The 20,281-nt window shown below is 39.2% G+C and overlaps 1 protein-coding gene across 1 annotated transcript in view; it reads left to right on the forward strand.

Annotated features, from left to right (window-relative positions):
* Positions 1 to 20,281, forward strand: part of SEMA3E (semaphorin 3E) — a 154,774-nt gene that overhangs the window by 79,866 nt on the left and 54,627 nt on the right. The window contains exons 2-4 of the mRNA XM_086609692.1: positions 1,102 to 1,262; positions 12,294 to 12,353; positions 18,481 to 18,600. Of these exons, the coding sequence (XP_086465818.1) occupies positions 1,102 to 1,262; positions 12,294 to 12,353; positions 18,481 to 18,600 (341 nt within the window). The remainder of the gene's footprint in view (positions 1 to 1,101; positions 1,263 to 12,293; positions 12,354 to 18,480; positions 18,601 to 20,281) is intronic.

Genomic DNA, 20,281 nt, shown 5'->3' on the forward strand with positions numbered 1-20,281 from the left:
AGGGTCCATTTGTTATCTTCATTAGTTCTGGAACCATCCCACCTCTCCCAACATCAGTTGCTGGACCTCATCCAAATGGTTGGAAAAGTTATGCTTAGGGATAGCTGTGAGGATAAGCTAAAAGGAATTTAATTGCTTTTACCAAGAGAGATTTTTGTTTCTTCAAAAACAAAACAATTCACCACAATACAGACATAGGAACATAGTTCCTTTCCCCCAGTCCCAGCTTCGCTGTTTTGGAGACAGTCCTAAGGTATTCTCTGTAATGACTTCTTTTGATGCTTCCTGACAGCAAAATGGTTTTCAGCCTCTGGCCTGCTGCGAGCTGGGCTGTGCTCTGCACCATCTGCTTGAGAGTGTAGAAAGAACCCTGTGCTTGCCTCTTCCTTCCTTCCTGAGGCCTGATTCTAAGTTTCTGCAACATTACCTGGGAAGAATTTCCCTTCCTCTGTGGAAGTGACTTTAGCCTGCATCATGTGCAGCTAAACCCCAGCTCCCCATATCTAGTCAACATATTTCTTGACAAAATCACTTGGAAAATTATGAATATGCGTTTTACAGATTTCATACTGTTCTCACTGAATTTAGGGGCAATATTTTCAGTGAACTGAGTGGAGACAGAGCTGGGCTTAAAACAAGCAACCCCGTTCCCTCAAAAAGCAAAAGCAGAACAATGTTATGCGTACAGTAAACACCTGCATTTTGACATGTCTGAGGCAAAGACAAGGAGAAAATTTCCAGCTATTTTTTCAATGACCATCAGTTCATTCATTTTTTTCCCATTTGCAGTCAATGTTCTAAGCAGCAATTTTTCCTTTTCAGAAAATGTTAAGGAGAAAACATGTTTTCCTCCATCCCCATCTTGTGATATATGGAACACAAAGATTATGATGTAAAGTTTCACACACAAACCTCCTGGAGAGCTGGCTCATTTTGAAAACTATTCCTAGGTGTTCTGTGTCTCTTTCTCACTCAAAGACTATACGATTAGCATTTCAATGTCCCACAACTTCTTGTCTAGATCCCTAGGAGGATATGAAAATGTACCCATGAAAGCTAAGCTGTTTGGTATTTATCACGCACACTCTGATTGTATTTCAGAGCTCTGGGATTTAAACAGGACATCAGTCTTTCATAGCCCATTTGGATATCTCGGTCTTCACATAATGCTGCTGGATGAGTACCAAGAGCGACTGTTCGTGGGAGGAAGAGATCTCTTGTATTCCCTCAGTTTGGATCGAGTCAGCGACAACTACAGAGAGGTGGAGTAGAAAGTTATATGTATTAATCACTTCAAATCATAATGTGTAGCACTGAATATCAGAGTTTGCATGACTGGAAATGAGATAATGGAGTTTTTGTAGATTTTTTGTGCATGAAGTTCAAGGTCATGTTTATACTTAAGAAAAATACATTAATTACCCTTTTTTTCCCAGTAATAACCTGTAAGGGTCACTCCAGGTGAAGAGATCTGAAGGACATATAGCTATGTCTCTCTGTTTTTCAACGTTTACAGAAATTCAGAGCATCTCACACAGTACATACTTGATTTCTGTATCTGCATTGTATCATCAAGGAATAATTTCTCCCAGATATTTGTGTAGGACTTTTCCACAGAGACAGAGAAAACATTACAAAAAAAGTATTAAAAATTTGGCACATAAATCATAGAATCATAGAATCATAGAATCATACAATGGTTTGGGTTGGAAGGCACCTCTAAGATCATCAAGTTCCACCCCCCCTGCCATGGACAGGGACACTCTCCACTACACCAGGTTGCCCAAAGCCTCATCCAACCTGGCCTTGAACACTTCCAACACTTCCATGGGACATCCACAACTTCTCCGGGCAACCTGTTCCAGTGCCTCACCACCCTCAATGTAAAAAATTTCTTCCTTATATCTAATCTAAATCTCCCCTCTTTCAGTGTAAATCCATTGCCCCTTGCCCTATCACTACATGCCCTTGTAAAAAGTCCCTCTCCAGCTTTCCTGTAGGCCCCCTTTAAGTACTGGAAGGCTGCAATAAGATCACCCCAGGAGCCTTCTCTTCTCCAGGCCGAACAGCCCCAACCCTCTCAGCCTCTCTTCACAGGAGAGGTGCTCCAGCCCTCGGATCATCTTTGTGGCCCTTCTCTGGACTCAGGCAGCTCCATGTCCTTCTTGTGTTGGGGACTCCAGAGCTGAATGCAGTATTCCAGGTGGGGGTCTCACAAGAGCAGAGTAGAGGGGCAGAATCACCTCCCTTGACCTGCTGGCCACACTTCTTTTGATGCAGCCCAGGACACGGTTGGCTTTCTGGGCTGCCAGTGCACATTGCCGGCTCATGTTGAGCTTCTCATCAACCAGCACTCCCAAGTCCTTTTCCTCAGGGCTGCTCTCAATCCATTCTCCGCCCAGCCTATACTTGTGCTTGGGTTTGCCTCAACCCATGTGCAGAATCGCAAGAGAAAAATAGAGGACCAGAATTCCCTCCCTGGCCCTGCTGGCCACACTTCTTTTGATGCAGGATACGGCTGGCTGGCTGAGCTGCAAGTGCACATCACTAGCTCATGTTGAGCTTCTCATCAACCAAGACCCCAAGTCCTTCTCCTTAGGGCTGCTCTCAAATTATGCTACCAGAGAGCTTGGTACGTTGTAGAAACCACAACCGATTGGCAAACTGGCAATTGAAGTGGAGAGGCCAGAGACTAAACTGATGTGAACCTTAGCTTCTTTACTGTCTTCTCTTGCTAGGCAGGATTGGAAGCATGTAGTGATAAATTAAGCTGATAGAAACATTACTCCTGCCTCAACCATCTTGACTGTGGATAAACAATGTCTTGAAATATTTCAGTGTTTTTCTAATCTACTTTTTGATATTTCCCCCAGGTATTTTGATATATTTTCATTCATTCTCAAATTAATAAATGAATGAAAAAAATGAGTAAATAAAACCCCTCTGGAGAAATATGATTTTCATTGATTTCTGCACTACACTGATCATTGATGTTTCAAAGTCTTTTTTTTCTGCCCCCTTGTTGTAAGTAAATATCACTATTCTCACGTCAATACCTTGATCAACTTTACCATAAGCAACCTTGCTTATCTCCAAGTGTAATTAGTATGTTCCTCTATTGTGAACAGACATAATATGCTTTCTCATTTTTTATAAAAAGTTTGGGAAAGGCAATTCTAGATATGATGAAATCGATACACTCAGGGAGGCCATTTGAGAACTTATCTACATTTTAAAAAATAAAATGTAGTTTTTTTAACTCCTCAAAGAGCAATGTTATATACTGAGCTTTGCTCCTCCACCGTAAGATATGAGTTAACTCCTTTTCTATTTGGTAAAAATTATTAATATCCTGTGACAAGATATCAGAGCTCAGGGATATGAAAACTTTTAGGAAGCAGTTGTTTCTATAAGATAAGCTTTTTTCTCCCTCTCTTCTTCCCCATTTGACAGTAAATCTGTGGGAGGAAAGATGACAGGACAGAGCACTTTCTGCTCCTGTGAAACCACTATTGTCCCACTTGGACACATTCTTGAGGTTCATTGCTCTCCTTCTTATTGCATGGAAGATCAGCCATTTACTCTGAAACCATATTCTCTTTCTTGAGACCCATATGCATGGGTATGACAAATTAATGGAACCTCCTCTTGCCTGCTTGCCTGCTTTTATGATGTGCAAAAGATGGGAAACTGGAATAAATGGAGCTTGACCTAGCATGTTCAGAAACACGACCTCACTGGCACTTGGCTCAAATGTCATGATCTTTTTCTCTTTTCCCAGTGTTCACTCAGTGCAGATCTGATTTAGTGGTAGCTAGGGAAAACATGACTCTCTCACAGCACTATGAGCAAAAGTGAGGAGTGAGACATTTCTGAGAGCTTAATGACTAAGATACATCGGGGGAAGTTCCTGGAATTAAGAGACTGGTTGATTCGTTATGACCAAAGTTCTTCATTATTCTGCCTTAAACTGCATGTTGGTTAGCCTTTGACCTTTTCTTTCAGATAGAAGACTTTACCTTAATTAATCTAAAACACCAATTATAACCTAGTGAAAGTGTAAGACTGGAGGCAAGTTCCTGGGTTTTAATCTCTTTCTGTTAACCAGGATGAATCACTAGCTGCAAAGAAATGTGTTCATAAAATTGGTAGCTTTGGGGCAGATTTGTGTAGATCTTTTTTATCTTCATTTATCCACAATTTAGAATATGAATATATTCTCTAAAAACCAAAGTAAAACCCATTCCCAATCAGAGATGTATTCCTTCTGTTGTAAAATGACCCAGTAATTCAGTTCTAGCAAGCATATTAGAAGACCCTCAAAGAAAAACAACAAAATGCTGAGTGGACATAGAATACTTTTGCATTGAGACTTATTGATTGCCAAAGTAATCCAGCATCTCCAAAAAAACTCAACTTGTGATGCAGATGAGGTATGCATCTTATAAATCTGCATTTAATACACTACATTTTTTCTTAAGGTTCAATTATTTTCAGCTTTCAAATACAAAACAACACTCTGAAGGGTAGACTATAGCTTTTTCACATAAACTATTAGCTGTTTGTGTATATATCTACCAATATTTTGTGAAGTATATATTATCCTTATCACTTTTGATATCCAGTAAAAAAAAAAAAAAAGATATATACAAAACAGGAAAAATCTTTCAGGGAAGAAAACTAGTACTTTTATTCCTGCATTGGTTGGGGAATCCAGAGTTGTGGGTTTAGCTTTCAAGTGTAGCGTAAACCTTCCATGTCATCTTGGACAAAGATAGAGCCTTCTCCATTGGTCAAATCATATTTCCTTTTCCTACTTTGCTTTTTTTTCCCTCTCCTCTTTGTGTCTCTCTTTTCATATAATATACAAAGAAATTTTCTTGCTTGGAGTTTTAAACATATATTACTGTTTTTGAAATCAAGCTACTCATGCGTCTCGGTTTCTGTATGAACAATGCCCTAACATTAACAGTAGCAAGAATGAGAGACGATATCAAATGTGGATATCAATATTTACAGAGAATTAAAGTCATAGAAGCACTTGAAACCTCATGTAAAGCCAAAGCTTTGGAGGCACCTTCCATGTGACCTTTGATTTCCCTAAGATCTCATTCCTTTTGACACCATCTTTGTAATTAAACTTTACACATATTTGGGATTTGATCCAAAGTCTTTAAGGGTTGTAACAATCTAACACACTGATAGAGAAATTACTTTGATATCTGGTGCCAAAAAAAAATTATTTTAAAAGCATTTCAGTTCGTTGTGATTGGTAACAGAGCAGATCTTTGTTGACAGCAATCTTGAACCAATGCCAGTAGTTCATCACCACTGATCTAACAGCTCATCAAGAATGATGACCTTTGTTTCTACTTTTCACCTCTTGTTGGAGTGAAAAAAGAAATTAATTTCCTATTTGTCCAGAAACTCCTTACAGATACTCTTGCTTCCTAGGTTCTACTTCAAAGGGCTCATGAAAGCCTTGCTCTGAAGAGAACCCTTCCTACTTCCATAAATGGGCTTATGAAGGCTGATTTCAATGTGCTGTTTCTGATCTAGTACGAGATAGCTCCAGATTAGGATTTATGTCTCAGTTGTAATAAATTACAGAGCCCTCCTAATATATCCTGCCTCTAGCGAAGCAGGAGTATTTCCACTCCAGAGCTGGCTGAACACAAATTTGCCCGAGCAGGGCTTGCATGTATCTCCTCTGAATACGATGTAGGAATGTACATATGTTCAAACAGAAACAAGAAGCACACAATTTAGCAGTGAGTTTGATTATCCATTGGAATTACCTCATGAGAGACAAGGTCATTGTATATTTGTTGAGATATATATATATATATATATATATAAAATATCCAGTCATAACCAGATATTTTTGCAGAATTTGTGCTTCAGCCAAACACAAGTTATGTGTTAATTAGGCACTATTTACTGACTGAAACCAGGGACGGGATACTTGAATTGTCTAATTGCTCTGTCAGACACTGGAGTCCAGACTAACTCACACGGTGTTCTATTTCGGCCTGAAGTTCTATGAAGCTCGTGTAATTTCTTAAAATTAGTTTTCATTAGACAGGCCATCCTGGGTTTTGAGGCTAGTGACTGAATAGGGAAGCTGTTTAGAGACACTAATTAGCATTCCAGCTCCAATTAAAGTTTTTCCCTATCTGAATTTGCTCAGTATCTGTTGTCTGTACTGCCTCATAATTCTATTTTTTTCCCATGAGAAGTATATTTAAAAATAGTTTTTTCCTGTCTTTTGAATACGATGATAAAATTACAGCAGTCAGGACTCAAGGCTGATAATATTGTGGTGCAATGTGAGAAAACATCACTAAACAGGAAAGCTAAAAATTTACTTCACAGTAACCTGCAGGGTGAAAAGTTTTGAAAAATTATGTCCAAGTCAATAATTATGTCAGGCATGCAGCCCAGTGAAATGTATGTTAGTATGATGTTATTTCAGTCTAGATGCACAGGAAAATTTCCCAACAATAGTTACTGACTGCTTGCCAAAAGATTGTAATCCTGGCAAAGAATCAATTCAAAGTTAAAGCTGCTAGTTGTCATAACTCTAAAGCATAAACATCAGGAAAAATAATATGTGGCAGGTTAAAGGCTACCATTACAGCTGATTAGTATCTAGATTTCCATGCAGTGCAAACACATCCTATGTTATGCTATTTAACTGAAACTGCAATAATTGCACAAATATAATTAAGTACAATAAGTACACCTTAGTAAAGTTTTACTACCTTGAGCCACTGACTATAGATTTCTTTGCAAACGATCATAATAGACTGAGCAGCTCTTCTCAGTTGTTTTAACCAAGCTAAGAAATCCTCATGATGATTTCAAGGTTTAAAATAATACAATATTTTTTCATGTTTTGAAGAACAACTTTTTAATACACATATTATTGACTACTGTGCTTAAACAAGATGCATGTAAAATTGAATTTGGAAATTTAGTATGATAGCAAAATCTGATATGCAGAGATATTTTAGTCTCCAGTTTAAAATAATCCTGAAGAGATTAAAATATTAATGCTCATTCGTGTTAAGACTCATAAGCCTCACAAGAGTTATGAGTCTTCAAAAATTATTTCTGGATAGAAAAGCTTCTTCAGAGAAACTCATATGTAGTACTAAGGTCATAATTCAGATCCATCTACTTCAGGCAACTAACATGGACTTGCCTTAGAGGGAAGCAATTTACTACAAACATTTAAGATAGATTCCTACACCTCTGCACAACCTGCAGAAAAGATACAGAGATATCTGCCTGTCTTACTCCTTCTGTTAGGCATCTTTTGTTAAAATATTATAAGTATGCACGCATATGGCTGAACCAACATAGAACGAGGGCTTTGTTTGCAGAAGAATTCATGCAGGGATCACTTTGAAAAGCAGATACCTAGCAGCAGCGGTAGATATAGGGACAGAGGCTCCTCTTACACATTAACCTTTTAATTAGAGCAACTCGCCAAGGAAGCAAAGCCCTCCATCTCCTCTGCAGGAGGTTTGTGCGCACACCCCCTGCTTCTCGTTAGATCATGGAACAGATCCTCCTGGCAGACATGTCAAAACATACGGAAGACAGGGAGATGATTAGAGACAGCCAATATGACTTCACCAAGGGCAAACCGTGCCTGACTAAACAAGTGGCATTCTACAATGGAGTGACTGCATCAGTGGCAAGAGCATAGCTATGGATGTCATCTATCTAGACTTTTGTAAGGCATTTGATATTGTCCTTCACAACATTCTTACTTCTAAATTGAAGAGATAAGGATTTGATGGTGGAACTATTAGATGGCTAAGCAATTGGCTGGATGGCCACATCGAAAGAGACACAGTCAATAGCTCAATATCCAAGTGGAAACCAGTAGCAAGTTGTGTCCCTCAAGAGTCTGTATGGGGACTGATACTATTTGATATCTTCGTCAACATAAACAGTGGGATTGAGTACACCCTCAGCAAGTTTGTGGATGACACCAAGTTGAATGTCACAGATGACATCCTTGAGGGAAGGCATGTCATCCAGAGGGACCTTGACAAATGTGAGGAGTCAGCCCATGTGAACTTCATGTAGTTCAACAAGGCCAAGTGCAAGGTCCTAAGCCTCGGTCAAGGCAATCCCCAATATCAATACAGACTGGGGAATGAATGGATTGAGACCAGTCCTGAGGAGAAGAACTTGGGGATACTAGTGAATGAAAAATTGAACACGAGTCAGCAATCATAGAATCATAGAAAGGTTTGGGTTGGAAGGCACCTTAAAGATCTTTAAGATCCAAACCCTCTGCCACAGGCAGGAATATCTTCCACTAGACCAGGTTGCTCAAAGCCTCATCCAACCTGGCTTTTAACAATTCCAGGGATGGGGCAGCCACAACTTCTCTATTCTAGTGTTTCACCACCTTCATTGTAAAAAATTTCTTCCTTAGGTCTAATCGAAACCTACCCTCTTACATACTCTTGTAAAAAGTCCTTGTCCCCTTTCTTTTAAGTTTCCTCTAAATATTGGAAGGCTGCTAGAAGATGTCCTTGAAGCCTTCTCTTCTCCAGGCTAAACAGCCCCAACTGTCTCAGCCTGTCTTCATAGGAGACATGCTCCAGTCCTCAAATCATCTTCTTGCTCCTCCTCTGGACCTGCTCCGACAGGTGCATGTCTTTCTTCAGTTGGAGGCCCCCGAACTGAATGTAGTACTCCAGGTGAGGTCTCACAAGAACAGAGCAGAGGGGCAGAATCACTTCCCTCAACCTGCTGGCCACTCTTCTTTTGACGCAGCAACCAGGATATGATTGGCTTTCTGGGCTGCAAGCACACATTGCCGGCTCATGTTGAGTTTCTCATCAACCAAGACCCCCAAGTCCTCCTCAGTGCTGCTTTCAATCCATTCTCCATTCAAATCATATTTGATACTGGGGATTGTCCTGACCCATGTGGACTTGGCCTTGTTGAACTTTATGGGGCTGGCAGAAGCCCACTTCTCAAGCCTATCAAGGTCCCTCTGGATTGTATCTGTTCCCTACAGCGTGTCAACTGCACCACACAGCTTAGTGTTGTCAACACACTTACTGAGGCTGCACTGTGCGCTTACAGCCCAGAAACCCAATCATATCATGGTTGCATCACAAGAAGTGTGACTAGCAGGTCAAGGGAGGTGATTCTGCCCCTCTACTCTACTCTCCTTAGACCCTACCTTGAGCACTGCATCCACAGTACAAAGGGTCCACACTACAAGGAAGACATGGATCTGTTAGAGTGGGTCCAGAGGAGGTCCGCAAAAATGGCCAGAGGGCTAGAGACTGGAATACCTCTCCTACGAAGACAGGCTGAGAGAGTTGGGGTTCTTCAGCCTAGAGAAGAGAAGGCTCTAGCGAGATCCTATGGCAACCTTTCATTATGTAAAGAGGACTTATAGGAAAGAGAAAGACTTTTTACCAAAGCCTGTAGTGACAGGATAAGAGACAAAAAATTTAAACTGAAAGAGGGTAGATTTAGATTGGAAATAGAGAATAAATTTTTTCCAATGAGAGTGGTGAGACATAGGAACAGATTGCTCAGGGAAGTTTTGGATGCCTCATCACTGGAAGTGTTCAAGGTCAGGCTGAATGGGACTTAGAGCAACCTGATGTAGTGAAAGACATCCCTGCCTATGGCAGGGTGTTGGACTAGATGATCTTCAAAAGTCCTTTCCAACCCAGACCATTCTACGACTCTATGATTCATTCTATAATTCTATGCTATGGATCGAATTCTTGTTGCTTATATTGCAACTGGTTTACAACATTCCAGACAAAATGAGGGCATTACATTACCCTTTTCGCTTTCTTCTCTTAATTCTATGTATGCATTTAATTCAGTATGTCTTAAGTGGAAAATGTGCATTAAAAATATTTTCAATAGCACTGGGACTAAGTATCCAAATACAAAAATAATCACCTACACACAGTGTATTTAATATTAGGTTACAGAGTCAAGTGTTTTATTCCCTCTGTGGTTTCTCTGTTCCTAACAGTCACCTAAACCTGATAGGGGCAAAAGCCCCCATGTTAGCTTGTTAGCTAGAACATTTATTTGGGAATTGAAGCTGTGACTTCAAACTTTTAGGATTGGGAGATCCTAGATTTCCCTTTTCCTAACTTGTAGGCTTTTGTATTAAGGACAGGCTGTTGTCTATTCAGTCCTCGACCAGTGAGTAAATGACTGTGGACTCTTGAGTTTTGCACTGAATGAACCAGGAATGGTCCGACCAGAGTGACTGGGTGAGTGCCCTCATGGGAGTTCTGCAGAGTTCAGGTACCTCCCCAGACTACACAGTAGCAATGCAGAGACTAAATGAGAGTTACTTCTCATCATAAATTGACGACTCTAAGACCATCTGACTGAAAACAAATTTTCTGATTAAATTTATGTTTTTTGCAGGATTTAAGTGGTATCTGAACATACGTGGTTTGATTCGGGCACTGAGACCTAAACACTGACAGGATGTTGAAGCTGACAAGAACAACATATAGCCAACATCTTACTTTTAAGCATTAGACCTCTAAGATTTATAATTTATCCCCACTTTTCTTGCAATTTACTTTTCTTCTAGTTTATGCCTAGATTTTCTTAGATTAGAATTATTTCAAGAAAACGAAGTTAATTCAATTACAAAAGAAGGAAGAAAAAAAGCCTAGCAGAAGAAGAACTTAATTTTAAAATATTTTCCAGATAGAATAAGAATTTGTGATTGGACTATTGACAAAAATGTCTTAATGATGACATCCATTTTTTTGATACTTCTTTGGTTTCAGCCAAGCCTGATATCACTGAAATGAACGTGTTTTTGTTTTCGTTTTTAAAAGTTCTAAGAAATGAAGTAATCATTCCAGTCTGCTCAGTCATTTTTTAACATAGTTTTCATCCAAACAAATAATGCATCTGAAATGAAACACAAATTTTATACAGCAGGTAGCTGAAAAAAATCTTGCTTGTGTAATTTGGCTTCATTTTTAGTAATTGACTGTGAAGAGCTAATCCTACTCCCATGAGGTTAATTGCTGACCCTCATTAACTTCACTATAAACCATTTTCTTTCCTAAGTGTCACTTCAAGCAGGAAATCAGTAGTTCAAAATTAATATTCTATGTTGAAAGTCACTGACAATTTAGCAGAGATGTTCTTACTAAATTTATACAAAATATTGCATACTTTACCTTTCTTTAAATTCTGTTGACTAAGATTGTTTGCTGAATTACCCTAAGCAAAACAGTTACAACAAAAAATATTTCTTAGCTTATTGTAAATTTTTATAGATATTTAAAGATAAAACTGGAACATTTTACTTGAAAACTGTTCAAATGATAATAGAAACTTGCTTAAACTTTATAACATGCAATAAAAAGTGTATCTGTAGTATGATGAGCCAAGTATAAAGACAAGTGCAACATCCTGCACCTGGGACAAGATAATCAAAGAGCCCGGTTCAGTCTGGAATTTGTATGGCCGAGGAGCAGCCTTGCTGAAAGGGAGCCAGGGGTCCCGGTCAACAACGAACTGGATGTGCGTCAGCAGCGCGCTGCTGCAGCAAGGAAGGCAAATTGGATCCTGGGCTGCATTGGCAGGGGCATTACTAGCAGAGATAGAGATGTGATCATCCCAATCTACGCAGTGCTGGTCAGGCTGCACCTGGAGTGCTGTGTCCAGTTCTGGTCCCCACAATTCAAAAAAGATGTGGACAAACTGGAGAGGGTCTGAAGGAGGGCCACAAAGATGATCAAAGGGCTGAAGGACCTACTCTGTGAGGAAAGACTGAAGGAGCTAGCTCTTTGTTCTCTGGAGAAGAGAAGGCTCACGGGGAACTCCTCACAGTATTCCAGTACTTAAAGGACAGCTACAAAGAGGACAGAGGCTCTCTCTTCACAAAGTGCCTCATGGAAAAGACAAAGGACAATGGATACATGTTGTACCAAGAAATAATAAAGATATATTTTACAGTGAGGACAATCAGTCACTGAAACAGCCTCCCCAGGGACATGACAGTCTCCATCACTGGAGTTTTTAAATATGTGATATGGCAGGATGCTAGATAATCTCATCTAGGCTCCCCTTCCCACAAAATGTCAGACCAGATGATCTTTCGAGGTCCCTTCCAACCTGGGCTATTATACGATTCTATAGTTCTGTTCTGTAAGTCTTTCACATGAAATGTAGTCGAAAAGCTGGATTGACATGATCAGACTGCCAACTGAAGGTTTTTATATGTTTTTGGTTGTGCTTTTTTCCCTCAGATCCATTGGCCTAGTACACCTCTGCAGGCAGAAGAATGCATAATTAAAGGAAGAGATGCTGTAAGTATCGCTAATTATAAACCAAATATACTTTAATTATACCAATGGTTTGTCCAAAACAAGGATTCAGGCATCCCTACACTTCAGAGAGATCAAAGCACAGATATAATTCTAAATGTTGCAGATTAAAAATGTCTAACTACTGTGAACACACTGAATTATTAGTCTAATTGCTTTTCAAACCAGCTCATAAACGGGCAATGAACACTTTTGATCGTCTGAACTTTCTCTTAATTCTTTTTCTGGTGATATCCGAGAAGTTACCTTAATAAATCTCCTTTTCCCTTTGTATTTCCCTTTCTTTTCAAACACATAGGATACATTCTACACTCAAAATTTTCACATTCTAATTTATCTCTAAAATTCACATTCTCTAGTTAAATTATTAGTAATTATAAAATATACTCTAAATTGTTTTGCCCTGTGGGTTTTTTTTTTCTGTATATTAATAAAAATACTCTATTTTAATGAGCTCCAAATCTCTTCTGGTCTTTTGAGCCAGTGTTTTGACTGTAATCATTTCCCGGGGAAAGATCTGAAAGCTCACTGACGTACAGCAACTGGTATCATTGGCAGCACAGGATGAAAGTTCTTCTGGATGGGAGCTGTCTCTAATTTTGTAGTGTACCAAGCTCAGTACCTGCACCTCATAAACACAGACCAAGTAAAACACCTAATAAATCACACAGCTGAGAGAGCTCACACTGTACCAAAGGATTTGAAAATGATGACAGTTTTACAGTAACAGTGACAGAATCGTAAGACATGGAAGAGTGGAAGAGCGCGTGCACAGTTTTCCCACAAACAGAGCAAACAGGCAGCATTGTGAATAGCCACAACATATTCCCAGCGAAGATTAGGAATCTATAAAGATTCCTGCTGAATTACAAACTGTCATGGTTTAGGCCGACCCGGCAACTAAACTCCACGCAACTGGTCTCCCACTCCAGTAAAGTAGAGAGGAGAAAAATACAATAAAAGAGCTGAGGGTCGAGACAGGAACAGAGGAGCACCCACCAACCACGGTCCCGGGCAAAAGAGACTCAGTTTCCTTAAAACAACACAGTTTATTAACAGCTACCTAGAAAGACAAAAGCACACAAAAACGGTTACTTGAGAGGATAAGAAGAAAACAAGGCCAGATCTTAAAAAACACCACCACTCTCCCCCTTTGCCTTTTCTTCCCGGCTCTACCTCCTCCCCCCAGCGGCGCAGGGGGGCAGGGAATGGGGGAGTGCAGGTCAGTTCATTCCGTGCTGTTATTGCCGCTTCTCTTAAAGGAAAAAGAGTCCTTACACCATTGTCCCTTGCTCCAGTGGATCCCCTACTCACGAGGAAAATCCACAAACTTCTCCAGCGTGAGTCCTACCCGCAGGATGCAATCCTTCCCTATCGGATTGCTCCAGTGCGGGCTCTACCACAGTCTCGGATTCCTAGGGAGTTGTTGCCACTCGCTCTGGCGTGGATCGTCATATAGACCTTAAATGTGTCTCCATACAGACTTAAAATGTGTAAATGCACCTCGACCTGTGCCCCTAATTCACAATAGTCTCAGGCTCAGGCATCTCCTCTGAACAAAACACCTCCCCATCGACAAGGATTGTCCCGCGGACTCTAGATGCGTACTGTACTCAGGCTCTGGCATCTCTTCTTGATGTGGGTTTTCCACGGGCTGCGAGTGGGTCTCTGCTCCCCCGAGGACCACCTTTAGCTGTGAGGAGGAGCACTCGCCATCTCACCACTGGTCTGCAAGGGGAACTCAGCTGCGGCACACGTTGTCCTGTTCCATCTTCACTGACCTGGTGTCTGCATGGCCGTTTCTCTCAGATCTCAGTCCTCTCTGGGTGAACTCGGCCCGGTGGGCACCCCGGGAGCGGGGCTCTCCCCAAGTTCCCCAAGCGGTTCCTCCATCCTCAGTGGGGGGCACCGGCCTGGCCCGGGCCGCCGGCCCCGCCGGGCGCCAGGGAGCAGGGGCAGCGCCCCCCTCCCTTCTCCTTGCTCCTGGGCAAAGACACACCTTTCTGGTTCCTTTGTCCCGACGTAAATAGAGCAATTCGCAGAGGCGCCGATTGGCTCAAGCCCCAGGGAGATGGGAAACGTTCTGATGGGCAGCTTCTGCCACCAGAACCTTCCCCCCCACATCAAACCATGACACAAGCATAAGAACTGTTCACGTCAAGGGTATCTGTGAACTAGATTGGAAAAAAAAATAATAGTAGTATGAAAACCCATGATACTTTACTTCCTACCTCACCTGGCTTAGAGTTGATCCATTCTGAGATATCTTAATGTTCATTGCATTTTCCTGAATTCTTATTTACCCTTGAGAATTTCAGGTGGCTTTGTTCGAAAATGGTGATTTTCTACACTATCCAAACTTCATGGTCATCTTTAATGATTCCAAAACCTAAATTCTTTGAGCTTTATTTGAGCCTTATTTTATTGAGCTACCTCTCAGCATAGGCTGTTATTACAGTTAAAGCCCTATCATCTCTCCCTCACCACTACGTAACGGGATTTATTTTCTCATACTTCAACAATATTCTTTGGGTTAAATAAATACATAAATAGGTACTGTTATTCCAATGTAATGTAAAGGTATCCCCTTCACACTCATGAGATTCCCTAAAATTCAAAATCTTTTACAACCCAGTCTGTTATTATAAGTCTTCAAATTTGCATTGTAATGAATGTAATCATTTGAAGAACTTCACATGTTTTCCACAACTCTCTGTACTGTGAATGTTAGGTGTGTCTATTTTTTAAAAGAAAAACACAGAATTTTTAAACAATCACTGCTCCAGAACTGGACTCTTTAAGGAAAAGATGTTAAAATAGTAAAAGCTGGAAACATTGTAATACCAAACAATACCAAACAATATTCTGATCCTCACATGAGACCTAATTATGTGTAAGACTATGTGAATGCCTAAGACATTAATTCCAGGGAAAACATCGTAATTTTCATTAGCATGCTCAGTATTCAGTAAGGTAAATTGCTCAATCTGAAAGGAATCTAAATTAGAATCAAAACCTTTCCTATTATTTTCCTTTTCACCTTCATTTTTTGTATCTATAAACCAATACTGACTTAATGGCATAACGCCTTAAAATCAACCCATTGACATTTCTAAGTTCTGAATGCTACCTTTCATGCTATAAAGTATCTGAAAATAATTACTCAACAATGCTCTTTAAAACCTTTTTGCTTATTTCCATGCTGTTTCTGTCTTTATTTTGCTTTGCAAAAGTTCTGTTACTCAGTGCATAATTAATATTCAGTAAAACTTAAAATATTGTCATAAGCATCTCAGTGTTGAGGTACTTCATGTGTTCTCTGCTACCTTTCTATGTAACAGAACAGGCCACTTTTGCCAGCTCTTAAAACCTTTAAAAATCATCAGTTCATCTTGTAGTAGTAAAACTGCAAGTATTGGAGTCACAACCACAGTTTCAGAAAGCTTGTAACAGACTAAACAGGGCAAAAAAGCCTTGTCTTAACAACACATGCATCATCTTAAACTGAGACAATGCTTTTCTGATTCGAATCAAGCCAAGGAAAAAATCCTTCTGCTCTCATCCAGTGCGCCAGAAAACTCACCTGTTGGCCTGTGGTGTGAAAGCTTTTGATCCTTTCCATCATTTTATCAGAATTGGAAAACATTCAGATATAATATTCAGATTATGTAGTGATGACTAATTCCTTAACTCTGAGAAGTTTCAGATTAATAGAATTCCACAGATCTATTAATATATCTACAGAGGCTCCTAAAGACAACCACAACATTTATTTAATTAGCATAGTAGAAAGAAAATTTATTTTAATGTTCCTTTGGCTGATGCATCTCTTCCTTATTATGTGTACAGGATGTTATTAGCGGGGCCAGCAGCAATGCCTAGGTGCCTGATGCTGCCCAGAATAGCATCTTTTTTCATTTGTTTATAAATGATAAAATCTTGCCATTTGTAATGACTTTTTTCTATATTTGTTATCTGCCTCATCCTGTTTTTTCCACAGAAAATTTCGGTCATTTCTGTGACACAGTAGAAAAAATGTGTAATTTTTGCTCATTTAAAAAAATCCTAAGGTCTCTCTTCCTCCACAATGCTTTTGACACAGAGTTCAAGACCTGCAGACGTATGCAGATAAGAAAGGAAACCATGGAGTAAAGACCAGACTACCACTGAGAGAGAACAGAAGGGATAAGTCAGGAAGGTTATACTTGGAGGGGAGGGAGAACGAGGAACAGGATCAGTGCCCACTAAAGCATCTATTTAAAAACTGCAAAGCAGCATAAGATTCCTGTGTATTACCATTCTGCTACCACCAATCAGCAAATGTTTGTGAGATGCACTTACAAAGTGGACACCTCTGTCTTTTAGTGCTGATCCATGTATAGGTGCTCGCATCCTACTATTTTCAACCCGTTCTTCTCTCAATTTGTCTGACAATTCAAGTAGCAGGTTTTTTTTCAGTGGGTCTAAAAAATTTTATCCAGATGAGACACCATGTGGACGCCACATGAGGACCTTTCTTCTTTAAGTTTCCTTTTTCAAAAAAGGAATAAATTAACTAAGAATTAAGAAGTTCCAAAAGTAAGATATTGCAAGGTTGATAGGTCCTTTGCATATACATAATATTTGATTACGCAACAGATTATCTGCCCATGTATGTTACCTGCTTCTTTCAATTAGCATAGGATATCTTTGAGGTGAACGATTAAAAAGAATCACATAGCAAAGGAGAATTTTTCCTTATGATCTTTATTTATTTGCTGGAGCAGTTACAAGACTTACGCTGAATGACACAAAGTTTGAAGAAAGGAAAGAGATGATTTCTTGGTTTTGAACCAATTATGGACTTGCAAGAGCTGAATTCTGCCCATGGCTCTGCCACAGACTCATCCTCTGTGACATTAAGTTTTTGGAGATAGTCAATAAGACCCAGAATTGTTCTTATGTAAATACAGCAGTCTGATAACTAAAGCAGTCATCATTGAAGGACAGCAAATTTTTAAGGAAGAAATGCCTCCACTTTGTTTTACATATTCATTTAAGGACAAAATTAATTGCCTTTTGGAGATGTTTGAACTTCTTTGTTGATTATCGAAAAATGCTAGGAGAATAGCATAAATTACATATCTAAACTTTAGAATAGCTGAAGTTAGCTAAGAGTAATCCCATTATAATTTTCTTCTTAAACTTGATGTGACTGTCTTAAAACCCAGGGTCTAAGTTGCAGAAATGTTGAACAATTAATGGAAATGAACAGAAATTTTGCTCCAAACATAGAAATCATTGCAAAATGTTAAATACTCTGTAAAATCAACTCCCAGGAGACCCAAAATCAATGGATACTTTTATCTCACTGCATTTCTAGTTTAGCACGGGAAGGATAATGATCCCATATCTCACGAGGATGTTTGAAAATTTTTTAATTGTAATATTTATGAAGCTGCAAATACACTAATGAGTCCCAGAGTATTGTCCTGGGGAAAATGAGTAATTTCTTCTTCAAAGGAGGGTTTGAACAATGGGAGCAGACAAAGCATGAGGTTATACAATATACAAAAATATTGATTAGCAATTAATTACTCAAGAAATTAATGGTGCAGTGTTCTCAAGGATAAAAAATAAGTAAGAAAAAAGTGTTCTTTTTCTTGAGATAAAGTTTATCAAACTTGAGAGAGAAGCCATTTGCTGACTATTTGCATCTCATGCTCTGACTATAATGTCTAGTGCATCTAGTAATACTTAGTAAAATAAATTTTAGAGTTGCAGAATATCTCTGAGATTAAAGAAGAACAAAATTGCGTTTTATAACTTAATAACTCCTAGCTGGATAAGTACCTAAAATAAATTATGATAAATCAGTGCTCTGAACTTGCTTTCTTCATGTCAAAAGTATTCATCCATGAATTTGATGGCACTGAGGTACTAGCATGAAGCAGGAGAACAAAGATAGTATATTTAACAGAATAGAAATTTTCAATATGCAGTGTATCACCTGTAGGCACTTGAGATACTAAAAAAACCAACCAAACAAACAAACAAAAAAAAAAACAAAAACCCCAACTTTCTACAAAAATGCTAATATTCTCCTGTGTTTATTTTTTATGTAAACTAGGATGAATGTGCAAATTACATCCGTGTCCTTCATCGGTACAACAGAACACATCTTCTGGCTTGTGGAACAGGAGCTTTTGATCCACTCTGCACTTTTATTAGAGCTGGACATCCATCAGAGGTAAGAACTTTGTTTTACATTAGTGACTCTTTTGGTCTGGATTCCAGCAAAACCTCCATGATTAAAAATAAATATTTAAATCCAAGTGATCAGAGTTCTCATACAAACCATACAAGAGATATTTACAAGAGATATTTACAAGAGATATGTCATGAGGATGGAGCCAGGCTCTTCTCAGTGGCATCCAATGATAGGACAAGGGGAAATGGATATAAGCTGGAACATAGGAGGTTCCGCTTAAACATGAGGAAGAACTTCTTCCCAGTAAGGGTAACAGAACACTGGAACAGGCTGCCCAGAGAGGTTGTGGAGTCTCCTTCTCTGGAGATGTTCAAAACTCACCTGGACACCTTCTTGTGTGATCTGATCTAAGTGGTCCTGCTCCAGCAGGGGGATTGAACTAGATGATCCTTTGAGGTCTCTTCCAATCCCTAACATTCTGTGATTCTGTGATTTTCCCTGATGAAATGTTATGCTAGTCTAAAATTCAGCTTGTAACTAGAGGAACTCACTAATGATTGAAATTATATTTCAGAGAATTACACAAAGAACTCAAAGCCATTTTCATCTTAGAATTCCATTACTAGATAAGCTGATATCACAATTCTTATAAAAAATTATTAAATATTTGGAGATTTTTAGCTAAAACTGTTTCTTTTAAAAGAAATAATATATCCTATAACAAAATATATAGTATTTTAGTGGGAAATGGAATACCTTAATAATTCTTTGTTAAATTCACCTTCTTAGTGTTGATCATATGCAGTGTGTGCTAACTCCTTACTGACACTTGTAACTGAGTTAAATAGTGCTGCAGAAAAGATCATTAAGTGCAGCATATAATCAATATCGTCAACATATGTCCCATGCAAAAATAGAATTGTCTGAATTTTTTAGAAATCTGGATCCTTTCTGTCTCAGTTATATAAGATTGAGGTTAAAGAATCAGCAAAAGTAGCAGCCTTTTCATTTAAAATTGGAGTATAAGCCTCCTTAGCGATTCAACCTAATCTTGATTATATGCAACCTACGTGTTGTTACCTGGAGGCCAAACTGCTGACTGGTTGATCCTACTTATATCCTGCTTCCTTGCATCTTTGTTTCATCGTACTCCCATTGCCAGTCTAAAAAATCTATAGAGTTTATTAATATATTTTGAAATTTCTGACATAAAAAAGTCTTCTTGAAGGGCTGAGTTTCTACAACTGTTATCAGATTGAATTTGTGGGCAAGTTATAAATTATATTACTAGGTCTGGACCTTGGAAGTGCAGACTTAGTGCAAATTGGACACTCAGAGTAATCCCTTTTCATACACTTAGTGATGCTGAAGAAATAATTTATTCAGTTATAAGGTAAAACAACTGGTAAGGGATCTCACTGTTTATCTGAGCTGCCCTGCCATCAGAGGGGGATTTCACTAGGCTGTTAGCGAGGCATGGGATGACTGATTTAGGAATCTGACCAGGGATTTTTGGTCACACGTTTTCTGAGGTGGGACTTAACAGACAGAAATCATCTGTAACTCAAAGGTTAGATTGGCTTTTACTGGCAAATGCCGGGAAGAGCTGGACAATGGTCTTGTTTAGTTGATTCATATTTAGTGATGTCTCCTGGTAAAGCTGAACATTTGTCATGGAGCTGATGCTAAAGTACTAATCCAGGAGAGTTCGTGCTTCCTC

This window comes from Tauraco erythrolophus, chromosome 4, assembly GCF_009769465.1.
Source record: "Tauraco erythrolophus isolate bTauEry1 chromosome 4, bTauEry1.pri, whole genome shotgun sequence".
Lineage (NCBI taxonomy): Eukaryota > Metazoa > Chordata > Aves > Musophagiformes > Musophagidae > Tauraco > Tauraco erythrolophus.